Below are 16,616 nucleotides of genomic sequence, written 5' to 3' on the forward strand. Positions count from 1 at the left end.
TTAAAGCAGGGCTGGCCATAGCAGGTGATCTGTGATAGCGTTTGTTTACTGAACAGGGAGATAGGATTCCTGGTGGATTAAAGCCGAAGTGAGGCAGCCATGTGTTTTTTGCTCAACATCAACATTAGCCAACTGGCGGAAGCTGTCTCAATTGCTTGTAATAGTCTTCCAACAAGATTCTGGTTACTTTACTACAAATGACTTCAGAAGCCTAACAGATCGTACCTTATTGCTGAAAAAAACACAAGTTTTATGTATTTACAGTGTCTTGCAAAAGTATTCATCCCCCTTGGCGTTTTTCCTATTTTGTTGCATTACAACCTGTAATTGAAATTGATTTTTATTTGGATTTCATGTAATGGACATACACAAAATAGTCCAAATTGGTGAAGTGAAATGAAAAAACAGAAAAGTGGTGCGTGCATATGTATTCACCCCCTTTGCTATGAAGCCCCTAAATAAGATCTGGTGCAACCGATTACCTTCAGAAGTCACATAATTAGTTAAATAAAGTCCACCTGTGTGCAATCTAAGTGTCACATGATCTGTCACATGATCTCAGTGTATATACAGTTGAAGTCTGAAGTTTACATACACCTTAGCCAAATACATTTCAACTCAGTTTTTCACAATTCCTGACATTTAATCCTAGAAAATAGTCCCTGTCTTAGGTCAGTTAGGATCACCACTTTATTTTAAGAATGTAAAATGTCAGAATAATAGTAGAGAGAATGATTTATTTTAGCTTTTATTTATTTCATCACATTCCCAGTGGATCAGGAGTTTACATACACTCAATTAGTATTTGGTAGCATTGCCTTTAAATTGTTAAACTTGGGTCAAACGTTTCGGGTAGCCTTCCACAAGCTTCCAACAATAAGTTGGGTGAATTCTGGCCCATTCCTCCTGACAAAGCTGGTGTAACTGAGTCAGGTTTGTAGGCTTCCTTGCTCGCACACGCTTTTTCAGTTCTGCCCACAAATGTTCTATAGGATTGAGGTCAGGGCTTTGTGATGGCCACTCCAATACCTTGACTTTGTTGTCCTTAAGCCATTTTGCCACAACTTTGGAAGTATGCTTGGGGTCATTGTCCATTTGGAAGACCCATTTGCGACCAAGCTTTAACTTCCTGACTGATGTCTTGAGATGTTGCTTCAATATATCCACATAATTTTCCTTTCTCATGATGCCATCTATTTTGTGAAGTGCACCTTACCTTCCTGCAGCAAAGCACCCCCACAGCATGATGCTGCCACCCCCGTGCTTCACGGTTGGGATGGTGTTCTTCGGCTTGCAAGCAACTCCCTTTTTCCTCCAAACATAACGATGGTCATTACGGCCAAACAGTTCTATTGTTGTTTCATCAGACTAGAGGACATTTCTCCAAAAAGTACGATCTTTGTCCCCATGTGCAGTTTCAAACTGTAGTCTGGGTTTTTTATGGCGGTTTTGGAGCAATGACTTCTTCCTTGCTGAGCGGCCTTTCAGGTTATGTCGATATAGGACTCGTTTTACTGTGGATATAGATACTTTTGTACCTGTTTCCTCCAGCATCTTCACAAGGTCCATTGCTGTTGTTCTGGGATTGATTTGCACTTTTCGCACCAAAGTACGTTCATCTCTAGGAGAGAGAACGCGTCTCCTTCCTGAGCGGTATGACGGCTGCGTGGTCCCATGGCATTTATACTTGCGTACTATTGTTTGTACAGATGAACGTGGTACCTTCAGGCATTTGGAAATTGCTCCCAAGGATGAACCAGACTTGTGGAGGTCTACAATTGTTTTTCGGAGGTCTTGGCTGATTTCTTTTGATTTTCCTATGATGTCAAGCAAAGAGACACTGAGTTTGAAGGTAGGCCTTGAAATACATCCACAGGTACACCTCCAATTGACTCAAATGATGTCATCAGAAGCTTCTAAAGCCATGACATCATTTTCCTGAATTTTCCAAGCTGTTTAAAGGCACAGTCAACTTAGTGTATGTAAACTTCTGACCCACTGGAATTGTGACAAAGTGAATTATAAGTGAAATAATCTGTCTGTAAACAATATTTGGAAAAATTACTTGTGTCATGCACAAAATAGATGTCCTAACCAACTTGCCAAAACTATAGTTTGTTAACAAGAAATGTGTGGAGTGGTTGAAAAACTAGTTTTAATGACTCCAACCTAAGTGTATGTAAACTTCCGACTTCAACTGTACACCTGTTCTGAAAGGCCCCAGAGTCTGCAACACCACTAAGCAAGGGGCACCACCAAGCAAGCGTTACCATGAAGACCAAGGAACTCTCCAAACAGGTCAGGGACAAAGTTGTGGAGAAGTACAGATCAGGGTTGGGTTATAAAAAAATATCAGAAACTTTGAACATCCCACGGAGCACCATTAAATCCATTATAAAAAAATGGCACCACAACAAACCTGCCAAGAGAGGGCCACCCACCAAAACTCACGGACCAGGCAAGGAGGGCTTTAATCAAAGAGGCAACAAAGAGACCAAAGATAACCCTGAAGGAGCTGCAAAGCTCCACAGCGGAGATTGGAGTATCTGTCCATAGGACCTCTTTAAGCCGTACACTCCACAGAGCTGGGCTTTACGGAAGAGTGGCCAGAAAGAAAGCCATTGCTTAAAGAAAAAAATAAGCAAACACGTTTGGTGTTCGCCAAAAGGCATGTGGGAGACTCCCCAAACATATGGAAGAAGGTACTGCCAAGAGCTGTCATTACATTTTACATTACATTTACATTTTAGTCATTTAGCAGACGCTCTTATCCAGAGCGACTTACAGTTAGAGAGTGCATACATTTACATTCTGCCCCCCCGTGGGAATCGAACCCATAACCCTGGCGTTGCAAGCGCCATGCTCTACCAACTGAGTTACACGGGGCATCAAGGCAAAGGGTGGCTATTTGAGGAATCTCAAATATAAAATATGTTTTGATTTGTTTAACACTTTTTGGGTTACTACATTATTCAATATGTGTTATTTTCTAGTTTTGATGTCTTCACTATTATTCCACAATGTAAAAAATAGTAAAAATAAAGAAAAACCCTTGAATGAGTAGGTGTGTCCAAACTTTTGTCTGGTACTGTATATACCATTTTTATATTCATTATTCTTTCATTGAGATTTATCAGGGGGTGCTGCACCACTCCTACTTCCCAGAGTGCAGCTGTGCTCAGGGCACTCCTATGCAAAGGGATTGAGTCATTTGGGGGCAAACAGTACACATTTTGCTAGATAAGGGTGCCACTCAATTTCATTGATATCACACGACTGGCACTGCTCATGCCATGATGGCAGGCAGTGGGCCTACTGAGGAGGGCAGAAGCATATTCCTTCAGCCAACAGTCACTGTGATGTCTCATAGTGGCTACATTGTGTGGAGAGAGAGAGAGAGAGAGAGTAATATACTGCACATGGGCAAATCTCGAGACAGAAAGAGACAGGCACAGACATGCAATAATCACATACATGAAGTCCTTCACGTTCACACACACACACACACACACACACACACACACATTACACAAAGGGCCATGGCTCAGACTGTTCTGAGGTCAGCAGATATTTTTACCAAACAGGGCTTTCAGTGCTAATGAGTGATGGGCTTGGTAGAGGGAAAGTGTTGGAGGAAATTCCACACATCTAGACTCATGTGTCGTGATTTATTTACCTGATTTATCATTTGGGATGTTTCAAGACGCTTCTTTTGCCTAGCATCAATGTGCAGCAAAGCTAATGTGGGTGCAACATCTTTGTGATATTCTGTTGTGAACTGGGACAGATAATGAATGTGTATAGCACAACATCTGCACAGACAGACTACTTTTTCTATGAAAGACACCTCTTACCAATTGGAGTATGTTTATCAGGGATTGACAGGTTTAACTGAAGAGGTTTGTTATGGGGTCTCTAGGCTGCGTTTAGACAGGGCAGCCCAATTTAGATGATTTTTTCACTAATTGGTCTTTTGACCAATCGGATTAGCTCTGAAAAATATCTGATGTGAAAAGACCTGATGTGATTGGTCAAAAGACGAATTAGTGGAAGGAATATCAGAATTAGGATGCCTGCCTACCGAATGGCACAGCGGTCTAAGGTACTGCATCGATCCCAGACTGTGTCACAGCCGGGCGTGATCGGGAGTCCCATAGGGTGGCTCACAATTGGCCCAGCGTTGTCCGGGTTAGGGGAGGGTTTGTCCAGGGGGCTTTCCTTGGCTCATCACGCTCTAGTGACTCCTTGTGGCGGGCCGAGCCACATAAATTACTGTGTAGGCCAGGGGAGGACCATCCTCCTCAGTGAATTTCATAAAAATAGTGAAAGATTATTAAAGTTATCCTTTTTAGATAAAACTATATTAAATATATTCACATGTAAATAATTGATAAAAACACAGTTTTGCAATAGAGGTCTACAGTAGCCTCAGCAGCACTCTGTAGGGTAGCACCATGGTGTAGCCGGAGGACAGCTAGCTTCTGTCCTCCTCTGGGTACATTGACTTCAATACAACACCTAGGAGGCTCATGGTTCTCACCCCCTTCCAAATACTTACCCTGTAATTATGAAAACTTCCGGAGGAAGTCCTCTAACCTATCAGAGCTCTTGCAGCACGAACTGACATGCTGTCCACCCAATCGAAGGAGCAGTAAATGTATCTAGTACTGAAAGCATAAGCTACAGCTAGACAGCACTGCAGTGCATAAAATGTGGTGAGTAGTTGACTCAAAGAGAGAGAAAGATAATAGTTGAACAGTTTTGAACAAATTAATTTCTTCCAAAATTAAGGAGAAGTGATAGAGAGAGAGATAGCTATACTTGGGTGTATTTTCACTTAGCTAGTGAATGCAGCTAGCTAGTTTAGCCTACTCAAACACCCGACTCAAACAGAGAGGGATGCTATGTTAACTAGCTGGCTATGGCGATCCAACACTGGAACTCTTTCAAGTCAAGGTAAGCTTTTGGTTTTATTAATTTATTGCCACCAGGGCCTGCCGGTGTAACTGCTAAACTGCTTGCTGACTGTACACTGTACTGCATGATTGTAGAGGGTTTACTAACGCGTTAGTTCTAGTAGCTACTGTATGTTGACTATGATGTGACAACGATGTAGGTTGTGTAGCGGTTAGCGGTTATGATATGAAGGTTTGGCTTAGAAAGTTTTTTTTCGCTTGGTCACAGACAGCTGTTGTGTTGTGCACTGAAGTCCACAAGCGAAGGGAAAAGGTGAGAGGACAGCTCGTAGATAGTATTATATATACAATGTGTAAAGTGATCATGCTGTTTTTATGTGGCTGCTATGAAAGTGAACTGTGTGACCAGGGGTGTATACATTCCGTCGATTCTGTTGAAAAGGTTTCTTAAACGGAAGCAAACGGAACGAAACAGGGATGAACATACCTGAATTTGTCCAATAGAAACTCTCATTTGCAACTGTTGGACTAATGATTACACCCTAGATCAGTTAGATGCAGGCAAGAGTGTGCAAGGCGGTATTGAATGTGTCATTGTCTGTCACCTTGATTACTCAAAATTCTCTCAAACTGTGCACCTACGTTGTAAACTTTCATTCATAGGCTAGATTGTAGCAACCTCATGATGGGTATAGGGAACATTTTAGTATCATGTAGTAGCCTAAACCTATCGATGTTACATTGAACTGGGTGAATGGAATATGAATGACAGTCATCCAATATGCTGTTATCATCCTCCCTCATCTTAAACGGCACCAACCGCCACTGGTGTAGGCTATGTGTAGGTGAAGGTTCAAGTTCAGGATGAACTGCAGGATGCGTGATGGGGCTTCAAAATGATCCATTCTTCACATAACTCATAGGAAAGCAGTTTGTTAAACCCTGTCTGCCATGTTTCTTCACACACACAGAGGTAAATGATATTGACAGGTTAAAATACAACCAGGTGGAGGGAGGTGAAGATTTACAGGTAACTGATCTGTAGTGTGTGTGTGTAAAGCTTTTTCCATATACTGCAGTCTCTCCTCGTCCTCTTGGCAGATCCAGCCCGGCCCACAGAATTTAGCTCACATTACACACACATCATTACACTGAACAAACTCCACCTGGTAAAAATAGAACCTCCGGGGGAGGGCCTTTTCCCCAATGTCCCCGTTACCTTCACACACAGGCCAGCCTGTGGACAAGGACAACACCCTCACACAGGGGAAGTACAGGGGCACAAGTCAGTGAACAAGGGAACAACAACAAAGCAGTGCCAAAGGTCACCACACAATCCTGTTAGTCCTCTACAGAGAAGAGAATCCAATCTACTAGAGGTACAAACCACCTCTGTCCATGAGCTGTACTGTAACTGAAGTCCAACAAACTGTCACTACAGTTGGAAATGAATCAACACTGATGAGAAACTAGCCCTTTCTTCTTCATTGTATTTGTATTTCAATCCAATAGAAATGAAAGGACAGAGGAGAATGTGTAGAGGATATGGTTTCATGGGCACTGTTTATCACCTCGTCAGTCTTCTGTAGCATTTGGACCATGGTGGGGATGCAGCGCCACTCGTCTTCATCATTTAATTGTCCAATCTGCCCATCTGGCTTCTCTTACAGGATTCCTCCCCCAATAGAGGTTTGCATTTTTTTTTTTATCACTCGACTTCAAAAAGCTGCGAGCAACCATACAGAACTGTACCTTGATAGTTTCCCTGGGTATTTTCTAATCAATTCAGTGTCACAAAATGTATAATAAAGCTATAGTTCATTCATTTCACTGAAGGAACGCTTGGTTAAGCATTTCTCCAAACACACCCAGATGTGGCATGTACTTACAAATATCTCCTCTACATATGATCGCTATGGATAAGAACGATCCCCCCAGGGTTTAAAAATAGCACATTAATCCCTGCATGGCTACGTTATGACTACTGCTGGATTACAGCAGCAACCATCCCATCAACAACTCTCAATAGACCTAAAGCTACCCTATGCGTTTTAATATTGCCCATGTATTATGACGGTGTTGTCTCCATATATTGTATATTTAACAATGCATAATATTTCCCCATGTAGGCTACTATGTTATTTAAGATGCAGTTATACGTCCCCGTATGCCAGTAAGGGGGCAGTACAGGAGAGGTACTCACGCTGTAGTGTGTTCTCTAGCTGAGAGCCAGCCTGCAGAAGGTTGTGGTAGCACTCCATTTCTCCCCCTGGCTCCTGCTCCTGTTCCGTCTCCTCCTGCAGTGAAGCTGGGCCCATTCCCTTCCCCCTTATCCACCTCCACAGGACTAGACAGAACACTAGCAGGCCTGGTAGTGGGTAGTGGCTGGTGTCAAGGTCTCACATCCTCCTGACTATCCTACGGTCCTATCCCCAGTCCGACTCCACTTCCAGGGGGTAGAGAGGAAGCTTCAGCCCACTTTCCCCTGTAGGTCCAGCGATCCAGTCGGGAGGCTCCCAGGGGCTGTATCCGGATCCTGAGTCACCTTGAGCCGCATAGAGCGCATCCACAGAACAACCCAGTACTGCACAGAGGAGGAAGAAGTGTGCAGTCCACACAGAAAAATCGATGGTAGGTTTTCCGGCTGCTGTGGCCAAGACAGAGTCCTGATGCAACGATGCACTTTCCCCTCACACACTCACTAATATCCAGAGTCCAGTGGGGGAGTATCCAGTTCTAAACTGCAGCCACAAACCCCTTAATGAACACCAGTCTGCCACTTCAAAACAAACACTGCACCCTCCATCTGGCGTCTCTTCCTCTTTTTCCTCTATACCCTCCCCTTATCCCACCCTCTTGCCCTCTCCCTCAGTCTGAATTTTAGTGCGTCAGCTCTGCCGCTGCTGAGGCACAGTGGATCCCATCCTGACACACTGCCAACTCCCTCCCAACTTTTAAGACTCCTCCTCCTTTCCTCTGTCTTAGTGGTCACTTTATTCCTGTAGCAGATTGTGGGCTGATTCCGCACAGTGCTGCCTGGCTGACCTATCGCATACAGCACTGCTGGGCTATCTGACACGAGTGTTAATGCTTCCTCCTACTCAATATACTGGGACACACACACAGAAACGTGTGCTACACATTTGTGTCAATAGAGCCATTGTAAACAGCACATTATTCTCCCGTCTTTGTCTAAGCCAACAAATTGTTCTGCCAATGCAAGTGCACACACATTAACACACAACGGACACATTCAAACGAAGCAACATGAATGCGTGTCATTGTACATAATGACAGAGCTTCACTCATCTCCACTCCCCCGATTACTCTGCCTACGTCTCCCCTCAACCGACCAGGACTCAGGCACACGTATCCACAGAGAGAGTAGAGTAACAGAAGGATATGCACATACATTAATACACTCACACACGGAGTGTTGGGTGGTGCTGTGATGGCAGGTTGAGTGGCGGGCTGTGGGCCACTCGGTCAGCAGTACGTCTGAACTCTGCTGTGGAGCTCTAGCCTTCAGCAGCACAGTTGATCCAGTTAAGCCTCTCAGCCACCTCATTACCGCAGAGCATCTGCTTGGTGTGGCCAGGCGTACACACACACAATGTCCAAAGGCGGCTGGTGGTGACTTAATTGGGGAGGATGGGCTCATTGTAATTGCTGGAATGGAATAAACGGTATCAAATACATCAAACACGTGGTTTTCCTGAGTTTGATACCATTTCATTCACTCCATCCCAGCAATTATTATGAGCCGTCCTCCTACCACCAGCCTCCTGTGTCACACACACACACACACAACATGCGTGCAGTTCTGCAAAGCCCATACTAACAGACCATGTTAAGCATAAGCTTAGTATGCTTGCTGATACACACAAGTTCCCTCAAACATACCACAAATTCATAAATAAAAACAGAAGACATTCTTCATAACATTCTGATTTATTTCAGAAAAACTGTGTTGAACAGACTGGTCTTAAAGTGCTACATTCAGGTCGGAGGTTCAGAGTGCCGAGGCTGGAGCCTGAGGGGCCTGATGTGGGGTGGTCCTGGCGCCGGGGTGAGGTGCCCATTTTGTGCCCGTCAACCCACAGAACCCCACCCCAGCGGTCACCCGTGGACAGGGCCATTCTCCACATTCATCCAGCCGCTCTTGCTTTTTTTTGGACGTTTCGATTATTCTTACAAAAGTGGCTGGAAAAAGGGTTGCATTTAAAAAACAATCATTTTCTTTCTTTTTTTGGTCAGGCAAAACATGAGAATTCAATAAATTTAGTAAGCTTTTGAAAAATGCATCTGTAATGCAGCCCCCCCCTCCCCATACAGTAAGTCCTCCTCCTACCCCCTGACCTAGGACACAGCCCAGGCAGGTGAGAGTCCAGCAGTGTCTTCAGGCTGGTCTGAGCACAGCCTATACTCAGCCTCCTGATAGCTTTAGTGTTTCAAAAGGAAACGTTACAAAGAGTTCCCCGTAATATAGCCATCTGGTGTACACAATCCTCTGGAAACTCCAGACCCTTGAAGTCAAGAAAAATATATACATTTCTCCTCCACAAGCTGGTATAGCATGTGATATATGAAAGTATGGTAAATCACATTTGGCATAGAAGCCGTGTCTGGAATTCTGACAAGTGTGACAGAGGGGAGGGGCACCAGGTTGCACATGCTCAGTATCATGTCACAGGTCATGTACAGCCATCATGTAGCTGTTACAGTATCTCCAACCACTAAGGAGCTGGAATGAAGCCCATCTGGACTATAGCTACTCAACTTAGGAACTATAGCCATCATTATCAAATATTTGATAGTTATGGCATTTTTTAAAGGACAAGACATACCCCTGTGCCATAACTAAAAGAGGCTCCATTCCAAGCCTAGATATGGCTTAACTGACCTCTAACCAGTGCTCTGTAATCTGACCTGCGACCAGAACGGTGGAGGGAGAGGATATGGTGAAGGTGTAAGGTAGGATATACCTGCAGGTGTGTGAGATACATATGATATGGGTTGGCACAGGGGCACACATCTTGTCTGAAGTAACACAGGCATACTGAAATTGCACAAAGCTGATAATTCTCTACAATAAAAAATGATGTATGTAATAAAAATATACGATTTGTGAGTAAAATTACTCAGAACAATAAATATGTCAAATACATTCTTACACGTTCCAAAAATCGTCCCATAGTATCTAAAAGTGACTCAAATCATGGCATGTAGAAATGGAATGTATGAAGCACTAACGCTAGAAGTCAGTAAGAAACCCATCTCAGATATGGTAAATGGATATGGTTGTTGATGAAATGTAAGCAGGTGGGTAGAAAGCCTCACAGTCGCATTAACTGACAAGAGAAAGTCTGGAGTTGGGATCTTTACCCACCAACGTCAGCCCATCTTTGACAAACACTAACTGGTAATGGGACATAGATACCTCATTTTAGACTTTTAGTGCATGTGCGCATTTGTGAATGCGTAGGTGTGTGCGCATTATGCATGTGTGTTTCGGCATATGACAAATGTGCCTTTGTGCCCACATGCCCAAAGGAAAATCCACAGAACTCCTGAAGTCCTTTAGAGGACAGGTCATGACAACCACGTGCTAATCTACAAGGTAGCTACAGGTATTCCTGTTAAAAGCTGTACGTGTCTTAATGTAACAAAAAGGTTGCTTTTTAGGCCATCGTTCCAATCCAGAACAGCTGTGCTGCTGGGTAACAGATGCATGACAAACGCGCACACACAAACAACTTGCTCACACTCTCAGCAACATATTTTGCAATCATTTGGACGGTGCTGGGCATGACACTTGCATCTCCCCAGCTCAGACACATTTTTTGGCTTCAAGCATTAGGCATTCAAACAGGTTAAGATCTATAACTACATCACATGTAATAATTTTCTCAATCCAATTGGGATTTTCTTATATTATCACCGGCCTTCGAAGACTCATGTCCGGCCTTCTGCTTGGAAGATACATGTCATGCTCCAAACACGGAACCAGGTAGAAATGTTGGCAAGCACAACTCATTACCAGTCATTTTGATTAAATCACATTCACACTTTTTGGGAAAATGGAGACTTAACCCAGTAGGGGGCTGTGCCTCTAAACCCACCCTTAACCCAGTAGGGGGCTGTGCCTCTAAACCCACCCTTAACCCAGTAGGGGGCTGTGCCTCTAAACCCACCCTTAACCCAGTAGGGGGCTGTGCCTCTAAACCCTCCCTTTAACCAGTAGGGGGCTGTGCCTCTAAACCCACCCTTAACCCAGTAGGGGGCTGTGCCTCTAAACCCTCCCTTCAACCAGTAGGGGGCTGTGTCTCTAAACCCTCCCTTTAACCAGTAGGGGGCTGTGCCTCTAAACCCACCCTTAACCCAGTAGGGGGCTGTGCCTCTAAACCCTCCCTTTAACCAGTAGGGGGCTGTGCCTCTAAACCCACCCTTAACCCAGTAGGGGGCTGTGCCTCTAAACCCTCCCTTAACCCAGTAGGGGGCTGTGTCTCTAAACCCTCCCTTTAACCAGTAGGGGGCTGTGCCTCTTAACCCACCCTTAACCCAGTAGGGGGCTGTGCCTCTAAACCCACCCTTAACCCAGTAGGGGGCTGTGCCTCTAAACCCTCCCTTCAACCAGTAGGGGGCTGTGCCTCTAAACCCACCCTTAACCCAGTAGGGGGCTGTGCCTCTAAACCCTCCCTTTAACCAGTAGGGGGCTGTGCCTCTAAACCCACCCTTAACCCAGTAGGGGGCTGTGCCTCTAAACCCACCCTTAACCCAGTAGGGGGCTGTGTCTCTAAACCCTCCCTTTAACCAGTAGGGGGCTGTGCCTCTTAACCCACCCTTAACCCAGTAGGGGGCTGTGTCTCCAAACCCTCCCTTCAACCAGTAGGGAGCTGTGCCTCTAAACCCTCCCTTAACCCAGTAGGGGGCTGTGCCTCTAAACCCTCCCTTAACCCAGTAGGGGGCTGTGCCTCTAAACCCTCCCTTTAACCAGTAGGGGGCTGTGCCTCTAAACCCTCCCTTAACCCAGTAGGGGGCTGTGCCTCTAAACCCACCCTTAACCCAGTAGGGGGCTGTGCCTCTAAACCCTCCCTTTAACCAGTAGGGGGCTGTGCCTCTAAACCCTCCCTTAACCCAGTAGGGGGCTGTGCCTCTAAACCCTCCCTTTAACCAGTAGGGGGCTGTGTCTCTAAACCCTCCCTTTAACCAGTAGGGGGCTGTGCCTCTAAACCCACCCTTAACCCAGTAGGGGGCTGTGCCTCTAAACCCACCCTTAACCCAGTAGGGGGCTGTGTCTCTAAACCCTCCCTTTAACCAGTAGGGGGCTGTGCCTCTAAACCCTCCCTTAACCCAGTAGGGGGCTGTGCCTCTAAACCCTCCCTTTAACCAGTAGGGGGCTGTACCTCTAAACCCTCCCTTTAACCAGTAGGGGGCTGTGCCTCTAAACCCTCCCTTAACCCAGTAGGGGGCTGTGCCTCTAAACCCACCCTTAACCCAGTAGGGGGCTGTGCCTCTAAACCCTCCCTTCAACCAGTAGGGGGCTGTGCCTCTAAACCCTCCCTTTAACCAGTAGGGGGCTGTGCCTCTAAACCCACCCTTAACCCAGTAGGGGGCTGTGCCTCTAAACCCACCCTTAACCCAGTAGGGGGCTGTGCCTCTTAACCCTCCCTTAACCCAGTAGGGGGCTGTGTCTCTAAACCCTCCCTTTAACCAGTAGGGGGCTGTGCCTCTTAACCCACCCTTAACCCAGTAGGGGGCTGTGCCTCTAAACCCACCCTTAACCCAGTAGGGGGCTGTGCCTCTAAACCCACCCTTAACCCAGTAGGGGGCTGTGCCTCTAAACCCACCCTTAACCCAGTAGGGGGCTGTGCCTCTAAACCCACCCTTAACCCAGTAGGGGGCTGTGCCTCTAAACCCACCCTTAACCCAGTAGGGGGCTGTACCTCTAAACCCTCCCTTTAACCAGTAGGGGGCTGTGCCTCTAAACCCTCCCTTAACCCAGTAGGGGGCTGTGCCTCTAAACCCACCCTTAACCCAGTAGGGGGCTGTGTCTCTAAACCCTCCCTTTAACCAGTAGGGGGCTGTGCCTCTAAACCCTCCCTTAACCCAGTAGGGGGCTGTGCCTCTAAACCCTCCCTTTAACCAGTAGGGGGCTGTGCCTCTAAACCCTCCCTTAACCCAGTAGGGGGCTGTGCCTCTAAACCCTCCCTTTAACCAGTAGGGGGCTGTGCCTCTAAACCCTCCCTTAACCCAGTAGGGGGCTGTGCCTCTAAACCCACCCTTAACCCAGTAGGGGGCTGTGTCTCTAAACCCTCCCTTCAACCAGTAGGGGGCTGTGCCTCTTAACCCTCCCTTAACCCAGTAGGGGGCTGTGTCTCTTAACCCTCACTTAACCCAGTAGGGGGCTGTGCCTCTAAACCCTCCCTTTAACCAGTAGGGGGCTGTGCCTCTTAACCCTCCCTTAACCCAGTAGGGGGCTGTGCCTCTAAACCCACCCTTAACCCAGTAGGGGGCTGTGCCTCTAAACCCTCCCTTTAACCAGTAGGGGGCTGTGCCTCTTAACCCTCCCTTAACCCAGTAGGGGGCTGTGCCTCTAAACCCTCCCTTTAACCAGTAGGGGGCTGTGTCTCTAAACCCTCCCTTAACCCAGTAGGGGGCTGTGCCTCTAAACCCTCCCTTTAACCAGTAGGGGGCTGTGCCTCTTAACCCTCCCTTAACCCAGTAGGGGGCTGTGCCTCTAAACCCTCCCTTTAACCAGTAGGGGGCTGTGCCTCTTAACCCTCCCTTAACCCAGTAGGGGGCTGTGCCTCTAAACCCACCCTTAACCCAGTAGGGGGCTGTGCCTCTAAACCCTCCCTTTAACCAGTAGGGGGCTGTGCCTCTTAACCCTCCCTTAACCCAGTAGGGGGCTGTGCCTCTAAACCCACCCTTAACCCAGTAGGGGGCTGTGCCTCTAAACCCACCCTTAACCCAGTAGGGGGCTGTACCTCTAAACCCTCCCTTAACCCAGTAGGGGGCTGTGCCTCTAAACCCTCCCTTTAACCAGTAGGGGGCTGTGCCTCTAAACCCTCCATTTAACCAGTAGGGGGCTGTGCCTCTAAACCCTCCCTTTAACCAGTAGGGGGCTGTGCCTCTTAACCCTCCCTTCTCAGTATCCAATGCACTTTTTTTTCCTCAAGATATTCAGTAACCTGTGTGCAGTGTAGTCTGCACTGAGCGAACATGCTCTCTTTTGCCCTGGACTTGACTGGAATCATGTAACTTATAAATTATGATTTGGACCTGGAACTGTAGAACCTTTGCTTCAGAAAGTTAAGTAACATTTATATAGATATATTTTTTAACAAACCTTGACCTAAACACACAAGAAATAACAAGTGGAATGTGGCATTCATGGAGCCTCCTTTGTTTCATGCAGATTAATCATTCTGGGACAGTGGAGGTGTTGCTGCATGTTACAACACAGCAGATCTTAGTAGTACTACTGACAAGGCAGCCTTGTACGCATTCATTTACATTTGTTAAGCAAGAATTCAAGAAAGGAAAGAAAAATAAACAGCGGAAACTCATGCCTCCTGTCTGAACAGTGCAGTAAAAACATGGTAAAAATGGCCTGTGCTGCGTGGGCCGGTGGTGCAGTTCTCTGCAGACATGCAGAGGGAAACAGGAAGAGGGGAAGGACGGAGAGAGCAGGGGGACAGTGGAGTCCACCCCTGGCTCTTCTAGCGATTTCGATTTTCTTTTTAGATCAGGCAAAAGTGCAGGCAGTCAACCTGACTGCCATGGGGGCCTGAAAGACACTGGCCGCAGTGTAGTTGCTCCTCCTTTCTGCCCTTCACTCCTGCCCGATCAGGTGCTTGTAGGACAAGGGCGTGATGGCAGCGATCTGGAGAGGACAAACACACAGAGACAGAAGTCAGTCAACTTTATAGACAGAACCCTGCTCCTGCCAAATGCCAACCACTGGAAGGTCCCAACACAGAGCAGCACCATGACACAGACACCATTAAATGTTGACCCCCTAAATCAGATGGAATTGACCACATACCCCCAAATACAATCGATTGGACACACCTCCCCTGAAAACAGAGATCAGCTGAAATCAAATCATAGAATGTCTACTGCTCTGACTTCATGTGATCATCCCAATGATTCTAGAAGTCTATGAAACCCAAGAAGACCATGAGGCGAGAGCCAAGGATTTAGACATGTGAGATTAGCCCTTGTTTTACCTGAATGTTTTTAGGAGTGAGTCCTCTGAAGGCTGGGAAGAATAGAGAAGCAGGTTAAATACAGGTGATGGATGTGAGCATAAAGCCTGGTGTTAACCCAGCCTTTACAATAAATAGAACCAGGGCTCTAAATTAGCATTGTACATTGGTAGCACTGGTGCTCCCAATTTAAAAAAGTTAGGAGCAGCACATAAAATTTAGGAGCACCAGAAAATGTAATTTAAAAATAGATTGAGATATTGCCTTTATTGGGCCTTTATGAATTCTAGGTACTTTTGAAGCACATTTTGTACCCTAGAAAGTAATATCTAACACTGTTAAGACATTTGTTTATTATAAAAGCTGAAATGTTGACAGAAATACCTGTCATTGAAATTACAAAGTAATTTGTGGACTATTAGTTTTCTACATTGTGTAAAAAGCGCTGTTTCCTATTTGAGATGCATTACATTAAATGCCGGTACCCCGTCTCTTTAATAATTTCAAGATGTGCGTGACATGCAAATCAGTCATTCATTGCTATGATGATCACTGATCTCTTGAAAAAGCTCTCCCTTTACCATTCTTTCTATGACATCAAATGTTTAGATATACTGGTAAAGTTACCAGGTTGTTAGCTAGCTAGCTACCTAATGAGGTAACATGATTGAACAAGGTGTTACCGCCCCGCGACATGGTTTATTAATGTAAAATGCGTCCCACCAATGGAGATGCATCCAGCTGCAGCTGGAAAAAAACGTAGCGCCGGTAATACGGTCACAAGTTTCGAACGGTTTGGGCTACAGACAAGCAGTTCTCTGTAGTAATGGTGCAACCACCACGGTCAGGAATCTGCACTCGCTTTTTTATCTAGGGCACTCGGAAACAGCGAAGGGGCGGCAGGTAGCCTAGCGGTTCGAGCTGTATAATCGGCCGTTCTGCCCTTGAGCAAGGCAGTTAACCCCCACAATAACTGCTCCCCGGGCGCCAATGACGTGGACCTCGATTAAGGCACCCCCCCGCACCTCTCTGATTCAGATGAGTTGGGTTAAATGCTGAAGACACATTTCGGTTGAATGCATTCAGTTGTGTAACTGACTAGGTATCCCCTTTCCTTTAATCATTACAACAATTATAATCCGCTGATATTTTTGTAGTCGCTCTGGTGCTCCCAAATTAAAATGTCAGGTCGCACAGCAAAATATTTGGGAGCATATTGGACCAAAATGGTCGCACTTTAGAGCCCTGAATGGAACCCAACCACATTCACCCCAGGCAACGGTCAGTTCATTTTGACATAGTAAGAGCAACATTCTATCTGACAAAGGAAAAGCTTAACATAAAATGCAGTACTTGCAAATGGAAAACACAAGATGCCAGTGACACACAAGCAGTACATTGCACATGCAACTGGGGGAGGGGGGGAATACCACAACCACCACATAAATGACAACGCCATAAGGGGAGAATAAAAAAGGCAGATTAT

At 46.0% G+C, this 16,616-nt stretch overlaps 3 protein-coding genes across 3 annotated transcripts in view; all 3 read right to left on the bottom strand.

Moving 5' to 3' along the window:
- mcf2a (MCF.2 cell line derived transforming sequence a) overlaps positions 1–7,234 on the bottom strand; it is a gene marked incomplete at its 5' end in the record, with an annotated part of 31,392 nt that extends 24,158 nt beyond the window's left edge. The window contains one exon of the mRNA XM_084147471.1: positions 7,120–7,234. Coding sequence (XP_084003597.1) covers positions 7,120–7,234 — 115 coding nt within the window. The remainder of the gene's footprint in view (positions 1–7,119) is intronic.
- Positions 7,235–8,859: 1,625 nt separating this feature from the next.
- LOC311104610 (uncharacterized protein) lies at positions 8,860–15,826 on the bottom strand (the record flags this gene model as incomplete). Its single annotated transcript, XM_084146478.1, has 4 exons — positions 8,860–12,646; positions 12,863–13,303; positions 14,698–14,805; positions 15,814–15,826. 4 exons carry the CDS (start codon positions 15,824–15,826, stop codon positions 10,980–10,982), a joined length of 2,229 nt encoding a protein of 742 aa, XP_084002604.1. The 3' UTR covers positions 8,860–10,979.
- The window catches only part of LOC311105297 (phospholipid-transporting ATPase IG-like), a 68,836-nt gene continuing 66,444 nt past the window's right edge, over positions 14,225–16,616 (bottom strand). The window contains exons 29-30 of the mRNA XM_084147389.1: positions 15,152–15,183; positions 14,225–14,805 (exon numbers count right to left, since the gene is read on the bottom strand). The gene's annotated coding sequence lies outside the window, so the exon portion shown is untranslated. The remainder of the gene's footprint in view (positions 14,806–15,151; positions 15,184–16,616) is intronic.

Source organism: Coregonus lavaretus, assembly GCF_964263955.1.
Source record: "Coregonus lavaretus genome assembly, chromosome: 29".
Taxonomy (NCBI): Eukaryota; Metazoa; Chordata; class Actinopteri; order Salmoniformes; family Salmonidae; genus Coregonus; species Coregonus lavaretus.